We start from the raw sequence: 13,729 nt of genomic DNA, 5'->3' as shown, positions 1-13,729 counted from the left end.
GTCATTTGTGATGTCACAACTGATTACTTACAGTGTTGCTTGTGAATCCAATTTACTGAGAACAAACAGCATGAATTTATGTTGAATGGTTTTCTTTATTAGACAAGCAAAACATTATTTGGCTTGGAGTTTGCTGCTTTGAAAGTATTTACTGCTGTTTGATTTTCTATCATTGTAACATTTTCCCTTCAAATCATGCATCAAATACACTGAACTGTGTGGTTGTGCTGCAGTCAATGAACTCTTTTCTTTCTGCACCACACAATACAAAGCCAGTGTTGCCTCATTGTCAATTTTGTTTTTGCATTTTGTTTTCTTTTCATTATAAAACAAAAAGGTCCCCAGGGCTTAGAAATGCCAGCATGCACACTACAACCAATTTCAAATTTTGACTGCAATATCTTTACTTTTGATTTGTCAGGTTAACAGCAAAATATTGCCTAGAACAGAGGGTGAATTAGGTGCGTGTGCATGTGTGTGTACACAGAGGGGTGCAAAAGAGTTAGACCTGTTTATGTTTGTCATGTGAATCTTTTTTTATTGACTACTGTTTCTAACGGGGAAAGAAAATGGGCGGGAAACACAAGAAGTTGAACACACTTATTTTTAATTAAATGCCTTACTGTGAAAATCCAGGACATTTTAAACAACAGTGATATTTCTCATTAACCAGCTGAGTTCATGTGGGTGCCCTGGTAGTCTTACAAGTCTCCTGAGTACAACAATCCAATAGATGGCACTAAAACTCATCTAAAACAGCAACTTACATTTGATCATGTACTTTATTTTATTCAAACTTAAAATCACAACCTCTAGAAGCTCAGAATAATAAATAATTCCCACTTATTGATCTTTAAAAGAACTAAATGTCTGCTTGAAACAACATCTTACTCAGGTGTTGTTTCATATTGTTTGGTTTCATCACATGACCATCAATGATGACCTTTTGGCGTTGCTTTGCAAGTGAACTGGCCAGTTCTATTTGTTTCCTGCTCCTGCTCCATCCAGCTGCTTCTTTGTACCTGTTTTTGAGACATGGAGGCTGCAGCGCCTGTTTTGTCTTCAACTTGAGGTGTCTTGGTTCTAAATGATCCAAATCTCATTTTGTAAACTAACCTAGATCAAATCTGACCCAACAACCTCCCATGTACACAACTTCACCCTGACCTAAATTTTTGAAGAAATGCTACATTTTTGAGCGAGACGGCAGATGCTGCCTGTGTGGTTATAATGAAGTATTACGTCATTGATGGTCATGTGGTCCCCTTGTTTAGGAAGCAACCCTTCCTCTTGATGTGATAGGCATAGAAGCTAAGTGAGTGTGGTTTCCTGCTGGACTTTTTTTGGGTAGATGCGAGATGTGAAGCCAGAGTCTGTGACCTGTAGAAGTCAGCGCTGGCCTGGCAGCAGCCGCAGCGACTCACCAGCACACACACGTCCTTCCGGAAAGCCCTGGTGAAGATGGTGTACAAAAAAGGGTTGCACAGGGAGTTGATGGGATAAAAAAGGATGAGCAGGATCTTTGAGTGAGACACAGTTATGAGGGGCATGCACAGGGCGGCGGAGATGGCGAAGAAGGAAATGGGTGCCATGCATATAAAATCTGTGAAAATGAGCACAGCCATACGTTTGGCAATCTTGGTATCTCCATTACGAGTAGAGTGCTCTGGGTTGTGAACGCTCAGATACATGCATATGTAACAGTAACAGACCACAATGAAAGCAACAACATTGAGAATGAGCACAGCCACCACATACACCTGAGAGCCCACTGTGTCTATGTCCATGGGCAGACAGATGCTCACTTTGCTGTAACTGCTGACCCCCACAAGAGGGAGCAGGGCAACCAGCAGAGAGAAGCCCCAGCCTGCCCCCATCATGGCTGTCACATGGTGCATCCGCAGCCTCTTGTTGACATGCATGGCATTGGTGATGGTGTGCCAGCGTTCAAGGCTAATCACAGTCAGTGTATATACTGATAGCTCACTGGCAAACACCGTCAGAAACCCCGCTATGCCACAGCCAGGCCCCGTCTGCCAGTCGGTGGCGTGGTTGTAGTACTCGTGACGGGAGTAGTGGTCCATGAAGGCGATGAGCATCAGGTAGAGCCCCATGCACAGGTCAGCGAAAGCCAGGTTACACATGAGAAATCTGGAGATGGTTAACTTATGGTGGCTGAAAATCAAAATAACCAGAACAGCCAGGTTACCGGTCACAGCAAAAGCTGTGATTATCCAGGTGAGACAGCGCAGGAAGGGAAAGCCCAGCAGGTCCTCACAGGGGTTAAAAGCATCTGGCTCCGGGGTGCACTTGACGAAGGGGCTGTTCACACAATCAAACTCCAGGTCTGGATACTGAAAGTTGATGTCATCAAAAAGATTCATGCTGTCTGCCGTGGGCTCTCTGAAGAATACACAGATGTTACAATTACCATAAAAATGAAGCACTTGATCAAGGAAAACTGTGTGTTTAGGGGGCAGTGTTACAATTTTCCATATAGGGACAAAAGTGGAGGATATTTTTCTTTTTGCTGGTGGAATCAAACTCGCTGTTTACAGTTCTCACTGCAAAGTTACATTGTATTTAAGAAGAAAATATATTTGATAAATGGATTTTGTCAATCCTGTCGGTGTCTAATTAGTTTCTGTAAATAAAAAAAAATCATCTGGAAACAAATTAGATCACTAAATTTATAAATAGAGTAAAGGTGGAAATTTGTTATAAGAGATTAAAGCTCATTGTTTCTAGCTGAAACAAATATAGAAGGTACTTTTTGCAGCACTTTTTGTACAGTTTCTGAGTGCATAGTGAAGTAACTTACGTTTCTGTTTGGCCGAGATCACACAACTTTGAAAAGTTCCTTAAGGTATTTTCCCTTTAAATTAAAAAAAGAAAATAAAAGGTTAGACCACACAAACGTCAATAATCTCACCTGCTAATTGCCTAACTCCTGATTATCTGTATTCATGGCACAGAGATTTTGTTCATTATGCAGATGTGAATGGATTTGTTACATCTCTGGGAGCGGTTGTCGGCTTACCTTTGTTTCCGACGCCACGTGTGGAAAGCACAGCAGTGGCTGGGGTATGTGAGCTCTGCCTCCACCAGTTCAGCCAGGCTTTCCAGGGGAGGGAGGCTCTTCAGAGCAAAGGCAGAGCTGGCTTTCAGAAACCTCACCTGCTTCAAGCCTTTAGGGGGGAGGGAGCTCACAGTTGTGGACGAAACATCCCTGAATCACATGCAGAGAACGGAGACATTTCAGTGGAGATTAGTGAAGTGAGCAGCAATAAAATAGTATTTTATGAGGCTTTGGACAACAACAAGCCACTATAACAGCTTTGGTCTATCTCAACTTGGATTTCATGTGTAATTTAAACTCTGTTGGAGACAAACAAAGCCAGGTTTTTCCCACGAGAGGACCCATCATGTGGCGTTTTGATGATGGCACTAAGAAATGCTGTTTGAGGCAAATATGCTAAACCTCCCACAGGTGCTCATTGAGTTCTAGTGACTGCGGCAGCCAAGCCCTAATTTACAGTGTTTTCATATTCATCAAGCCAGTGAGCAGATCATGCTGTTTTTCTAAAGAGATGCACATTGACAACAAAAATACTTCTGTAACAGAATGGAGATTGTAATTACAATGACATTCAGGGCTGAATTCATTTCACCCAAAGCGAAATAATACTCAGGGGCTGCTGCTGCGCCCTCATTTGATTGGATATTTGGAAGCTGACATTACACAGAGGTAACACATTGGACCCCACACAAGCAAAACGAAGAACTTTGGCATTTCCTGCATGTCAGTGAATACCACAGGCACTAATTCATAACCAAGATAAGAAGAAATTTCATATCTACAAAATGGGGTTGGTTGCAGTCAGAGACCTTGTGAGCTGTATGCTCCTCGGACTAGGCTGTTTGCTCACTATAATCAGTGTTCAGCAGTCCTGGCTGCCTTGTTGGTTGTTTACACAGACAGACTGTCACTGCCCTGATGTTTATACAATAAAATGATAAACATTGTTATGAATATTAATCTTGCTTCAAATGATCACCACTATGCTGATTTGAACAACAATAGATAAAGAATCTGGGATTGTCTTATTCAACTTTGCCTCTATCAGATATTTGTGTGTTACACATTAACCCTGTATTTCCCAAAATCACTCTGTTGTACATTAATAATTAAATATAAAGAGAAATGTTGCACTTAAATGTGATTAATCACACAACATCATGTAATATTTTAGGTGTTCATTGAACTGCTACTTTTTGGCAACTTGGAGGCAGGAAAAATTAATTGTAAACATGACAGGATTATTACATGGTCCCCTTTTAAGTTGATGGCTAAATGTAAGCAAGCAGTCCTATTTAAATATTCATTAGCGATATTAGCATTTGTTTTTAGCCATGTTTATTTCCATCTGGTTAATATAAGACATTATAATTTAACTAACTTTAACTTTGTACCCCGCCTCTCGCCCAAAGTCAGCTGAGATAGGCTCCAGCTCACCTGTGACCCTAGTGCAGGATAAGCGGTATAGAAAATGAATGAATGAAAAAAAGGATGAATAAAACATATCTGATTCTTGAGCTGGTATAAATGCTTAATTGGTACGGCCAGCTAATTCAAAACCAAAACAAACATGCTAAAAGACACTTTGAATCTCCATAGAGCTGCATACAGGGTGGCGATTCACTGTGGCTTACCACTACAAACAACCCATCCACCATGAAAATAATGATTATGGCAGCTTTAGATAAACGATTGGGAAGGTTTTTAAACTGACGCCCAGATAGTTAGTCCGCCCCTAAATTTGATAAGCGTTTAAATTCAAATATTTTGAAAATTCCTACCAAACTAACAGTACCTACATGCTACAGTTTTAAACCTTTCACCAAAATGTAGCCCCAATACTGCTGAATCTTTTGTCCACTTAAAGTCATTATAAAGACCATCACTCTATTTTTTCCCCCAAAAAACTGTAAAACTTATTGAACCTATCTCCTCCCACAATCTTTGCGCAATTGACACCAAACTTGCTAAAGAGCATCTTCAGACTGCCCTACACAAACAATCCTCACAGATTTTTGATTTATCAAAAATTGAGCCTGTAAATCTTGCTAAATATGTACTCGTGGTTGCTGAAGTTTGGCAAATATCAGAATTTTACCTCAAAAACTGAATCTTTGAAAACATTTTGAATTCTGCTCTCATGGGAACAACTGCAGTCAATGTAAGAATGGCATTTTTAAGATGGTGGCGTTACAGCACACCTCTAAATTTCAAAACCTTGAAAATTCATAACAAATCAACCATATGTGCTACAGCTTTGAAACTTTCACTTTCAAATTGCCTAATTTTGCCTAAAATTGCCCGGCCCCGACCGTTGCTGCGCAGCAGCAATAATTGTCTTTGGTTTCATCAACTTGAAGTATTGTTACTTACAGAGAAGTCGGACCTGTGGCTCCTTTGAAAGCATCCTCTTGAATGAAACTCAGATATTTGTTGTCTCTTAAAATTCTACAAAAGACATAAAAAACACACAACTGTAACCCAAGTGTCCTCCACTCTTTACTGTAGTAGTAGTTATAATATGAAAGAAAATTTAAAATGACACATTAATGCCCAACAATGCCCAAAACCATTTTTCATCTGCTTTTTGTTTTCTCAACTTGACAATGAGGAAGATGAGCATTATTTTTAGACTGCAGGGTGTCTGCACATATCTCGTCCCCATCAACATTCAGCAGTACAGGGCAGAGCAAGAAAACAACAGGGCATCCAATCTTTGTTTAGTCTTACATAACGTTTGTTTACTGGTACACTCAGTTTTTATGATTAGAAAAAGAAAAGCCTTAACCGTGAACAACATACTTAACAGCAATGTACTGTATCGACCCGTTATGTTATTATTAGGATATGAGCCTACTGTATGAGGGAAAAAAATCTTGGTTATGAAAACACTTACAGTGTGTTGAGCTTGGTTCCGTTGAATGCATGAGATTTTATTTCCTTGAAACCGTTTCTAACGAGGTTCCTGCCAAGGACACAATGTTATAAATTTCAGTTTGCTGTCAAATGCACCTATCACCAAGGTCAGAGAACTGAACATTCAATTACATAAGCATATTAAGACACATCAAAAAACGTTCTTAACAAATGGTGACAAATTGTTGCTCCAAGCTCCGATAATGTAACAAAAAAAGAATCTGGCTCCTGCACTCACATGTCAACAAACTCCTCTGCGATACCCTGGAAAGAATTGGCAGGAATGAAGTCGATCTTCATGTTGTCTGCCATTTCTCTGCACACAGAAGAGATAACATTCACCATTCACTCAGGCAGTTTGGCTCAATTATCAGTTAGACAAAATTATATACGCCCCCCCCCCCCCAAAAAAAAGAGCTGGTTTGATGAACTGTGACCCAGTTGCAGAATTTGCAGCATCGTGACATTGATAGATAAAAGTAACTAACTGAGTTCTACCACTAAAAGTTGAAGCATGAGGAAGGTGCAGTTTTGCAACATGTAAAAAGACACTAATCTGGTTTGGAAACACACTATTTTGAAATGGGATTACTTACAGGATAACATTGTGCGCCAAGGAAGAGATAGTTGTGAAGTCTGGGAAGTTTATTATTCCTGTGTTAGAGATGCTCCTGTGAAGACAGCAGGCAATAGAGACGGCCATTTAAGGACAAATCTTTAAAGTGTCCACAAAGGAGTCAGATTATCTCAGCTGGTAACCTCTTAACATCCACTTTTATCTCCACATTTGCACTTGTCTTTTTCAGCGCTGTCTGGCTGTGTCATACATACAGTATTGTGTATGGGTTTCCAACTCATCTTTTCTATTATAACACAATAACAAGACAAGAGTTTACAGTCACACTATAGCAGCTCTGTGAGGCTATCATGAATATGTTAGATAATGTTAAACATGGTCACCATCTCAGTTAAGCATGGGTCAGCTAATATGAGTTTCTACATTTAAATGTACTGTATGTTTTTTGTTTTGTTTTTTCCAAATGTAGCCTACTTATTGGAGACTTCCTAGATCTTCATTAAATTAAATAGTGGATAAGATAATAATGGCTGAAAAAAAACAGAAGGACTTACAGATGTTCCAGTCGGGGCAGGTCAGTGAAGGCCCCTTTTTCAATAACCCTCAGACTGTTGATATTCTGCACTGAACTGCAGGAACAGAATTGAGAAAAAGAAAAAAAAAAAATCAGTAATTACAACAATTGTTGTCAGTCGCTTTCGACAAACAAACAGAGGGAGCCATGAATTCATCAGTCGCTTTGGAAGTCAAGGATTAAACGTGCTGCTTTGTAATTGACAGACTAATCCCGTGGAACTTAAATGAAATGCTGAACACATAGCAGCTGTTCAAATGAATAATTGCTTTCATCACCTTTGAATATGATGTGTGATGGGAAAGGTAAGTGTCGCTTACATTTGCACCAGGCTGTGGAGGGAGAGGAAGGCATGTCTCTGTATCCGTGTGATGCGGTCGCTCTGGGAAATCTCACTGTGACACAAAGAAATGGCTCCACATCAGTCAACAGATTAACAGGAGACTGTAAACAAATTACTCTCCGAACGTCTCAGATTCATCCAGCAAATATGGGATTTTAGTCAAACAAATATTAGGACTGACACAACTGCTTAGTGTGGATTTATTTCCATACTTTCTTTTGGGGAGAAATAAGACAGAGTTGATTGATACAGGGATACAAACCACAAAAATCCTATAAGACCACCACCAACAATTCCTACTTCTAGGGCACAACATACACACACACACATGCAGGCGTTTGGAAAAACTCCAAACATACATTTTGGATGCATCTGGGCCAAGAAGACTAAGTGAAGATGTTTAAAAAGGAGGACTAAACAAAGACATTCAGAGACAAACAAAGTCAACTGATTTGTCCTTGAACACTTTGTTTTCTGATGGCTGACTCTCATCTCCATCTTCTTTTTTGTAATCATCGTTTCAGACTCCCACTCTGCCGTAATTAGCCGACACTTTTCTTAGGGTTAATGTCATTCTGTTTCCATTTCACACCAAGAAACAATTAAATGACTCCATCTGCACTGCTTGCATTTGTATTTTATTTTATCCCTTCCTCTGATTGCATTGTGCATAGTGTCATAATTACCACTTAACAGCTCATGGAAAGCCTTTTCACTGCTTTCCAGTTTACGTCATCAATGACAAACCACACGCAGCTTCTCATGTCATTCCACCTTGACACAGGTTTTAGCTGCCAAGTTGCTCGGCGCTGAAAAAAATGAAAGACCTGCAACTTCATTTACATTTGCATGTGTTTTTATCACCTAAAACTACTTTTTGATCATTTGAAGAAAATGATCCTGTCACATGTAGATGCTGCAAGTGTGTGAGACTGATAAGTGTCGACTCTAAGGAGCAGAACAGAGTCAAACACACTTATATTCCACAGGGTAATAAACATTTCATATACAGTCATCAAGCAGTCACACATTTGCACTGTATTAATTAAATGGTGAAACTCCTTCAGGATAAGGTCACAGCTTTAGAACTGAGCATTTAGTAGCTGTAAACATGATAAACATGACGCACAATTAATTAGCAGTTCCAACTGGAAGAGGTTAAGTTGTGAATAAAAGATATCATTGGGTTGTAACTGGATTTTGTTGAAATGTGTTAACCTGATTATCATTTGATTACATATAGGTGATGATGTCTGCCCTGGTATTCTGTCCTTATCCTTATATAAGTTTTTTTTTTTTTCACAGTCCAGAGTTATAAGTCACCTGGTTATGAAATGATAAAACTTTGAAACCTCTGATGGCCTTTACTGTCTTAAACAGTGTTTTTTTCTACAGCTTGAATTTTTTTAATTGATCATGTTTAACAAATATTATACATAAATGATTCTGTTTGTTAATTCATCATGTAATAACTGGTTTACATAGCAGCCGCGACTGTATTTGTTTTAATTACTGAATAGAACAAGTACATCATAAAGTACCTGAGAGAACACAATAAAGTGTATTGCTATATGAAAAAAAAGCAGGTATGTGTAATTATAAACAAAGCACATGTTGGGAAGATGATGACATATGCATGTGGGTGGAAATTCTTCACAGAGGCAACATGATGAAGATACATAAACAAGTGTTGTGTATACAGATAAATGTTAAGATACGAGCATCTAGCCTAAGAGCCTGATAGAACATTGGAGTCTTTAGATGTCAGAGTTCATCATATCACAATTTTTTTTTTCAAAACATGTTGTTTTTGATATTTTGTATACCAACTTCATTTTTTTAATTTTTGATTCTGATTTCTGGACGTTTTTATTGTCACAGCTAGAGAGACATAATCGTTTTTAACATAAAAAAAGCAACATTATTCAAGCCCTCTGCAGGAAATAAAATCACAAAACCACTTCTGCAGCACTTACAAAACTGCATCAGTATTTTGTTTTATTTCCCCAAAATTCGAGCCATTATGTTGCTGATCTCCTGTGTGAGGTGTGTGTGTGTGTACCCTACATGTCACACTGCTCAACTTCTTATGCTCCCATAAAATTACCTGATTTAACACTGTTTCCTAAACTCGGAATGGATGTTGTGATTACCTTATACACACAGACCATTAGAAGGCGCTACAGGGAAAGTGTTTGTAACTGTAGTTGGAAATTAATTTGACTGCCTGTGATTGTTTTTTTCTCTACAATCCTACAACACATTTCCTTGCAGTGGGTTTGTTTGCTGTATGTTCATCCAAGGCATAGGCTACATCAATAATAAGCTACTGTAAACTTTGTAAACATTACTCTTTGTTTGTCTAGAGTAATTTGGGGTTAAAATATATCTGCAAACTCGTTTTGTTCCATCTAATCTCAAGATGGAAACATGTAAGAAACATTTACGTGCATTATTAAGGTAAATTGCAAAAAGGTGCTTTTAGTTACTATGGTCCAACACTGTGGAACTCTTTACCCATTGAACTCTGCTCATCTCCAACAATATCTTCTAGTGTAATCTTAAAACATATCTGTTCTCACAAGCTTTTAATTAGTTTTTTGTTTGCTTGTTTGTTTGTCTTAACACATTGGCTTCTGTTTTAATATGCACTATAGCTTTTGTTTTAATATGTACTCACATGTATTGCATCTTGCTTTGATTCTGAAGCACATTGAGTTTATGCTCGATGAAATGTGCTATATAAATAAATTGACATTGACATTGACAAAATGTATCTGATATTATTTAAACATTTAAATGAGTTTCCAGCATTCCCTGTGCGTGCATGTTGCATCTTCCATCAAGGCTGAAGTTTCTCTCTCAGCACTTTGTGTCCTTTACTAAATGAATCCCACTTTTAATGCAGCATTAATTCACCTCCTGTATATTTTAACTTACATTATTGTGATGTTGATAAGCTCCTTGAAGGCGTGAGTGGGGACTTCTTTCAAGGGCAGATGAGTGAGCCTTCTGTAACAGCCAGAAAAGAAGTTTGTCAACTCCACATTCACACATTCACACTTTGGCTATACTAAAAAGATAAAAATTCAAAACATGTCTCCTCAGCTTATCTTATAAGTCACAAAATAAGAATAACCAAAGGTAACTTAGTGAAACATAGACAAAATAAGTCCAAGAAGAAGAGAAAAAAAAGGTTATGAAGCAGCACAAGGGCGCTGATGGTTGAGAAGTGAATAAAGTGCCTAAGATCATCCACAGGAGGATTATAAAATCAAGCTATAGGAAGCTGTTTTACTTACAGTCGGGATGTTGTCCGTGCCCGGGAGGCCAGCTGAGTGTCCCTGCTGCACTGGAAACTATCGGCGCTGCAGCGGCAGATGGCCGGACAGGTATAAGCACAGCAGGAGCGCACAGTCACAACACCGGACAGCGCGACCAGGAGCCAGACCGCCCAGGGAGCCATGTGTGACACCGGGCCAGGCACTCACTAGTCAAAAATAAATATAAAAAAGAAAAGGAAAAAAAAAAGAAGAAAAGAAAGGATATCCTGAAAGTTGAAGAAAATAAGCTACAGTAGGGAAACTAACACGTTAAAAGGCTAAAAAGAAAAGTCATGGCCTTTTTTTTCCACCTGCGCTCTCACTCAGTTTCAGCGTCTGGTGCCGCCTTCAGGTGCTGCCGTAATTGCGAGTTTGCTCTCTGTCCGGGAGATCTAACACTGTGAAACACACGCGGAATTGCCTTTGACAGCTGAGCTGCAGAGAGGTGACGTTTAGTGGGTGGAGATCATGAAAGCTTCGGTGTTAAAAGTGGTGTGGTGAAGTCACTGTCACTCACTTTTGTTTGTATTAAATCACTTCTCAAGAGCAGAGAATAACTCCCCCCATCTATTATTGAAGTAGGTGTTTTTTATAGTTTGCCTTCGGCCAAAGATTTGGCTGAATCCTTAAAACAGAAAAACAATTAATTGCCCTGTTTTAATTGTTAATGTAACATAACAGTCTGTTTTCCCCTGAACTATAAATCATGTAGACTGGCTATTATACTACTATTAAAATTACCTTTTAAACAATAGCAGCAAATAACAGTCTGAGTAAAGATACTTCTCCAGACCCTTTGCTGTGACACTTATTGTTTGCCAATCATCTTGGTCATGGTAAATTAAGATTGGACATGATTTGAAAGGTGACACACCTGTATGAAGTCTCTCAGATGACAATATCTATTAGAGCAGAGACCAAGTCATGAGTTCAAAGGAGCTGCCCGCAGAGCTCAGACTGGATTGAAGGCTACAAATGCATTAGCCTACTGTAGCACATTGGCCTCCATAAATCTTACATGGTGAAAAGTAGAACAACTACTTTCCACTTCCTAGTGCTGGCCAGAGCCATTCATATAACATATATCTCTCTGGCTCTGGTGCTGGCTGCCCAACCAAAGTGAGCCAACTGTAGGAGAAGGACCTTGGTAAGAAAGGTGACCAAGAACTTGATGGTCACTGGCTGAGCTCCAGGATCATGTGTAGAGATGGAGAATTACTCTCTGAATAAACTGTAGAAACACCTTTTTAAAAAACACATGTTTAACACCAGCTGATGGGAGAACAAGCCCTCGTGTTGTACAATTTAAAGACAGAAATCAAAGCGGATGTTACAGAACACCTGAAGACACTTTCTTCCTGCTGCTGATGCTGCAGCACTTCTTTTACTTGAGGCCTGGCTGACTGTACGCTGCAGCAAAATGTGTTTTTTATGTTGACTCATACAAATCTAAATATGAATTCACATGGGGAGTAACTCTGAAAAGTATGACTTTTCAAAAAAGTTTACTTTGATGGTATGAGTCAGTTGATATTACAAGCTGTGCCACTGCCAGACTGGACATGAAAACAGACTGATGAAAGCTGGATGTTTCACATGAAACCACACTGATATGTTGTCTAACAGTGGGTTGGCTCTATTGAAATATTCCCTAAGTGCAGCAGCACATGTATTGAAACTAATGGTACAACAATGTCTGTCTTTGTGCAGTTAAGTAATAGTTGCCACGGCCCCATCAAACCACGATAAAGATGCTTCTGTTTGTTTTTCCACAGGTGAACACTTTTCACAGGTTGGCTTGTCAAACTGGGAAAAGGAGAGTGGGGGAAAAAGCCACTTAAAACAGCAACAACACAAATTTAACACAACCTTTTTGCTGTAAATCCACACACGCTTTTACAAAACCTCATGGCACAGCACAGCAACAAGCCGGTGTCCCATTTACACCAGTTTGTCAAACGTAAAGCTTTTTGTCGCCAACATCCTGAGCTGAATCCCCTCTGCTGTCAGTGACCCTGACCCCATTTATACAGCTTTCCCATCATGCCCCTCCACCCTGCCACCGTGACCCATGTCAACAGAGCAACAACACCTTCTTTTGACTGCTGCTGAGTAACACTCACACACACGCCACACACACAAATGCTCAGTTCCCTGGAGAGGTTACTGCCCAGTGCTGTTTACCAAGACTCTTGAAATCCCTGCCAGCCCCTTCGCCGAGCGCAGTGTCAAGTTCCAGTAGGTTGAACCCTGTGGAAGGAAAAACACACTGACAGCGAAAGAAAGAGTAATTTATGCAAGCGGACCCTTATGAATCAGCCAACGTCTTCATGCTAACCACCACGCTGTGCATCACGTCGCACCTAGAAGGTCACGCGCAGCAGGGGGAGACGTACAGGAAAAAGCAAAGAGACACAATTTAAGAAATCAGAGTTATATCACATTAAAATCTCATTATTTCTTGACAGAATGTTCTACTAGCTGCATTGAGCTGATTGTTGGATGACGGCTGCTTTCCAGCTTTTAAATAACGGGGGAGTACATTTGTAAATTGAGTGGAAATGTGCTTAGCCAGAAATAAACTACATTATTAATACTCACGTTCTTTATTCAGTATTCAGTACAATAGATGAATACCAAAATAAACAACTTAAGTATTGTAATATTTAATATAAGCAGCTGGTCTTTCTAAGTGGAAACGGCCTCCAGATCTGGTCACATTATGAGACGATGTGCCCCTGGACACACACATGTAAAAGACCTGCCTCTACTGTATTGTTTTTCCACAATAATTTCTGCTGCTTTATGTCTTAATGACCATTTCTTTATTGTTTTTGTCTATTTTTGGTCATTTTTTGCCATGCTACATGCTTTTGTGGTTGTATTTTTTATTTGTCTTTGTGATTGTTTTGTGTTG

The 13,729-nt window shown here is 39.4% G+C and overlaps 1 protein-coding gene across 1 annotated transcript; it reads right to left on the bottom strand.

Annotated features, from left to right (window-relative positions):
• Positions 1–1,253: 1,253 nt before the first annotated feature.
• Positions 1,254–10,955, bottom strand: lhcgr (luteinizing hormone/choriogonadotropin receptor; the record flags this gene model as incomplete). The annotated part of the gene is made up of 11 exons (XM_083988122.1): positions 1,254–2,403; positions 2,822–2,875; positions 3,041–3,229; positions 5,453–5,527; positions 5,976–6,044; positions 6,234–6,311; positions 6,592–6,666; positions 7,127–7,201; positions 7,467–7,541; positions 10,430–10,501; positions 10,792–10,955. The coding sequence occupies 11 exons, from the start codon at positions 10,953–10,955 to the stop codon at positions 1,254–1,256; spliced, it is 2,076 nt and encodes a 691-aa protein (XP_083844248.1).
• Positions 10,956–13,729: the final 2,774 nt, after the last annotated feature.

Source organism: Trachurus trachurus, assembly GCF_905171665.1.
Source record: "Trachurus trachurus genome assembly, chromosome: 15".
Lineage (NCBI taxonomy): Eukaryota > Metazoa > Chordata > Actinopteri > Carangiformes > Carangidae > Trachurus > Trachurus trachurus.
This window is presented reverse-complemented; position numbering and strand designations above follow the sequence as displayed.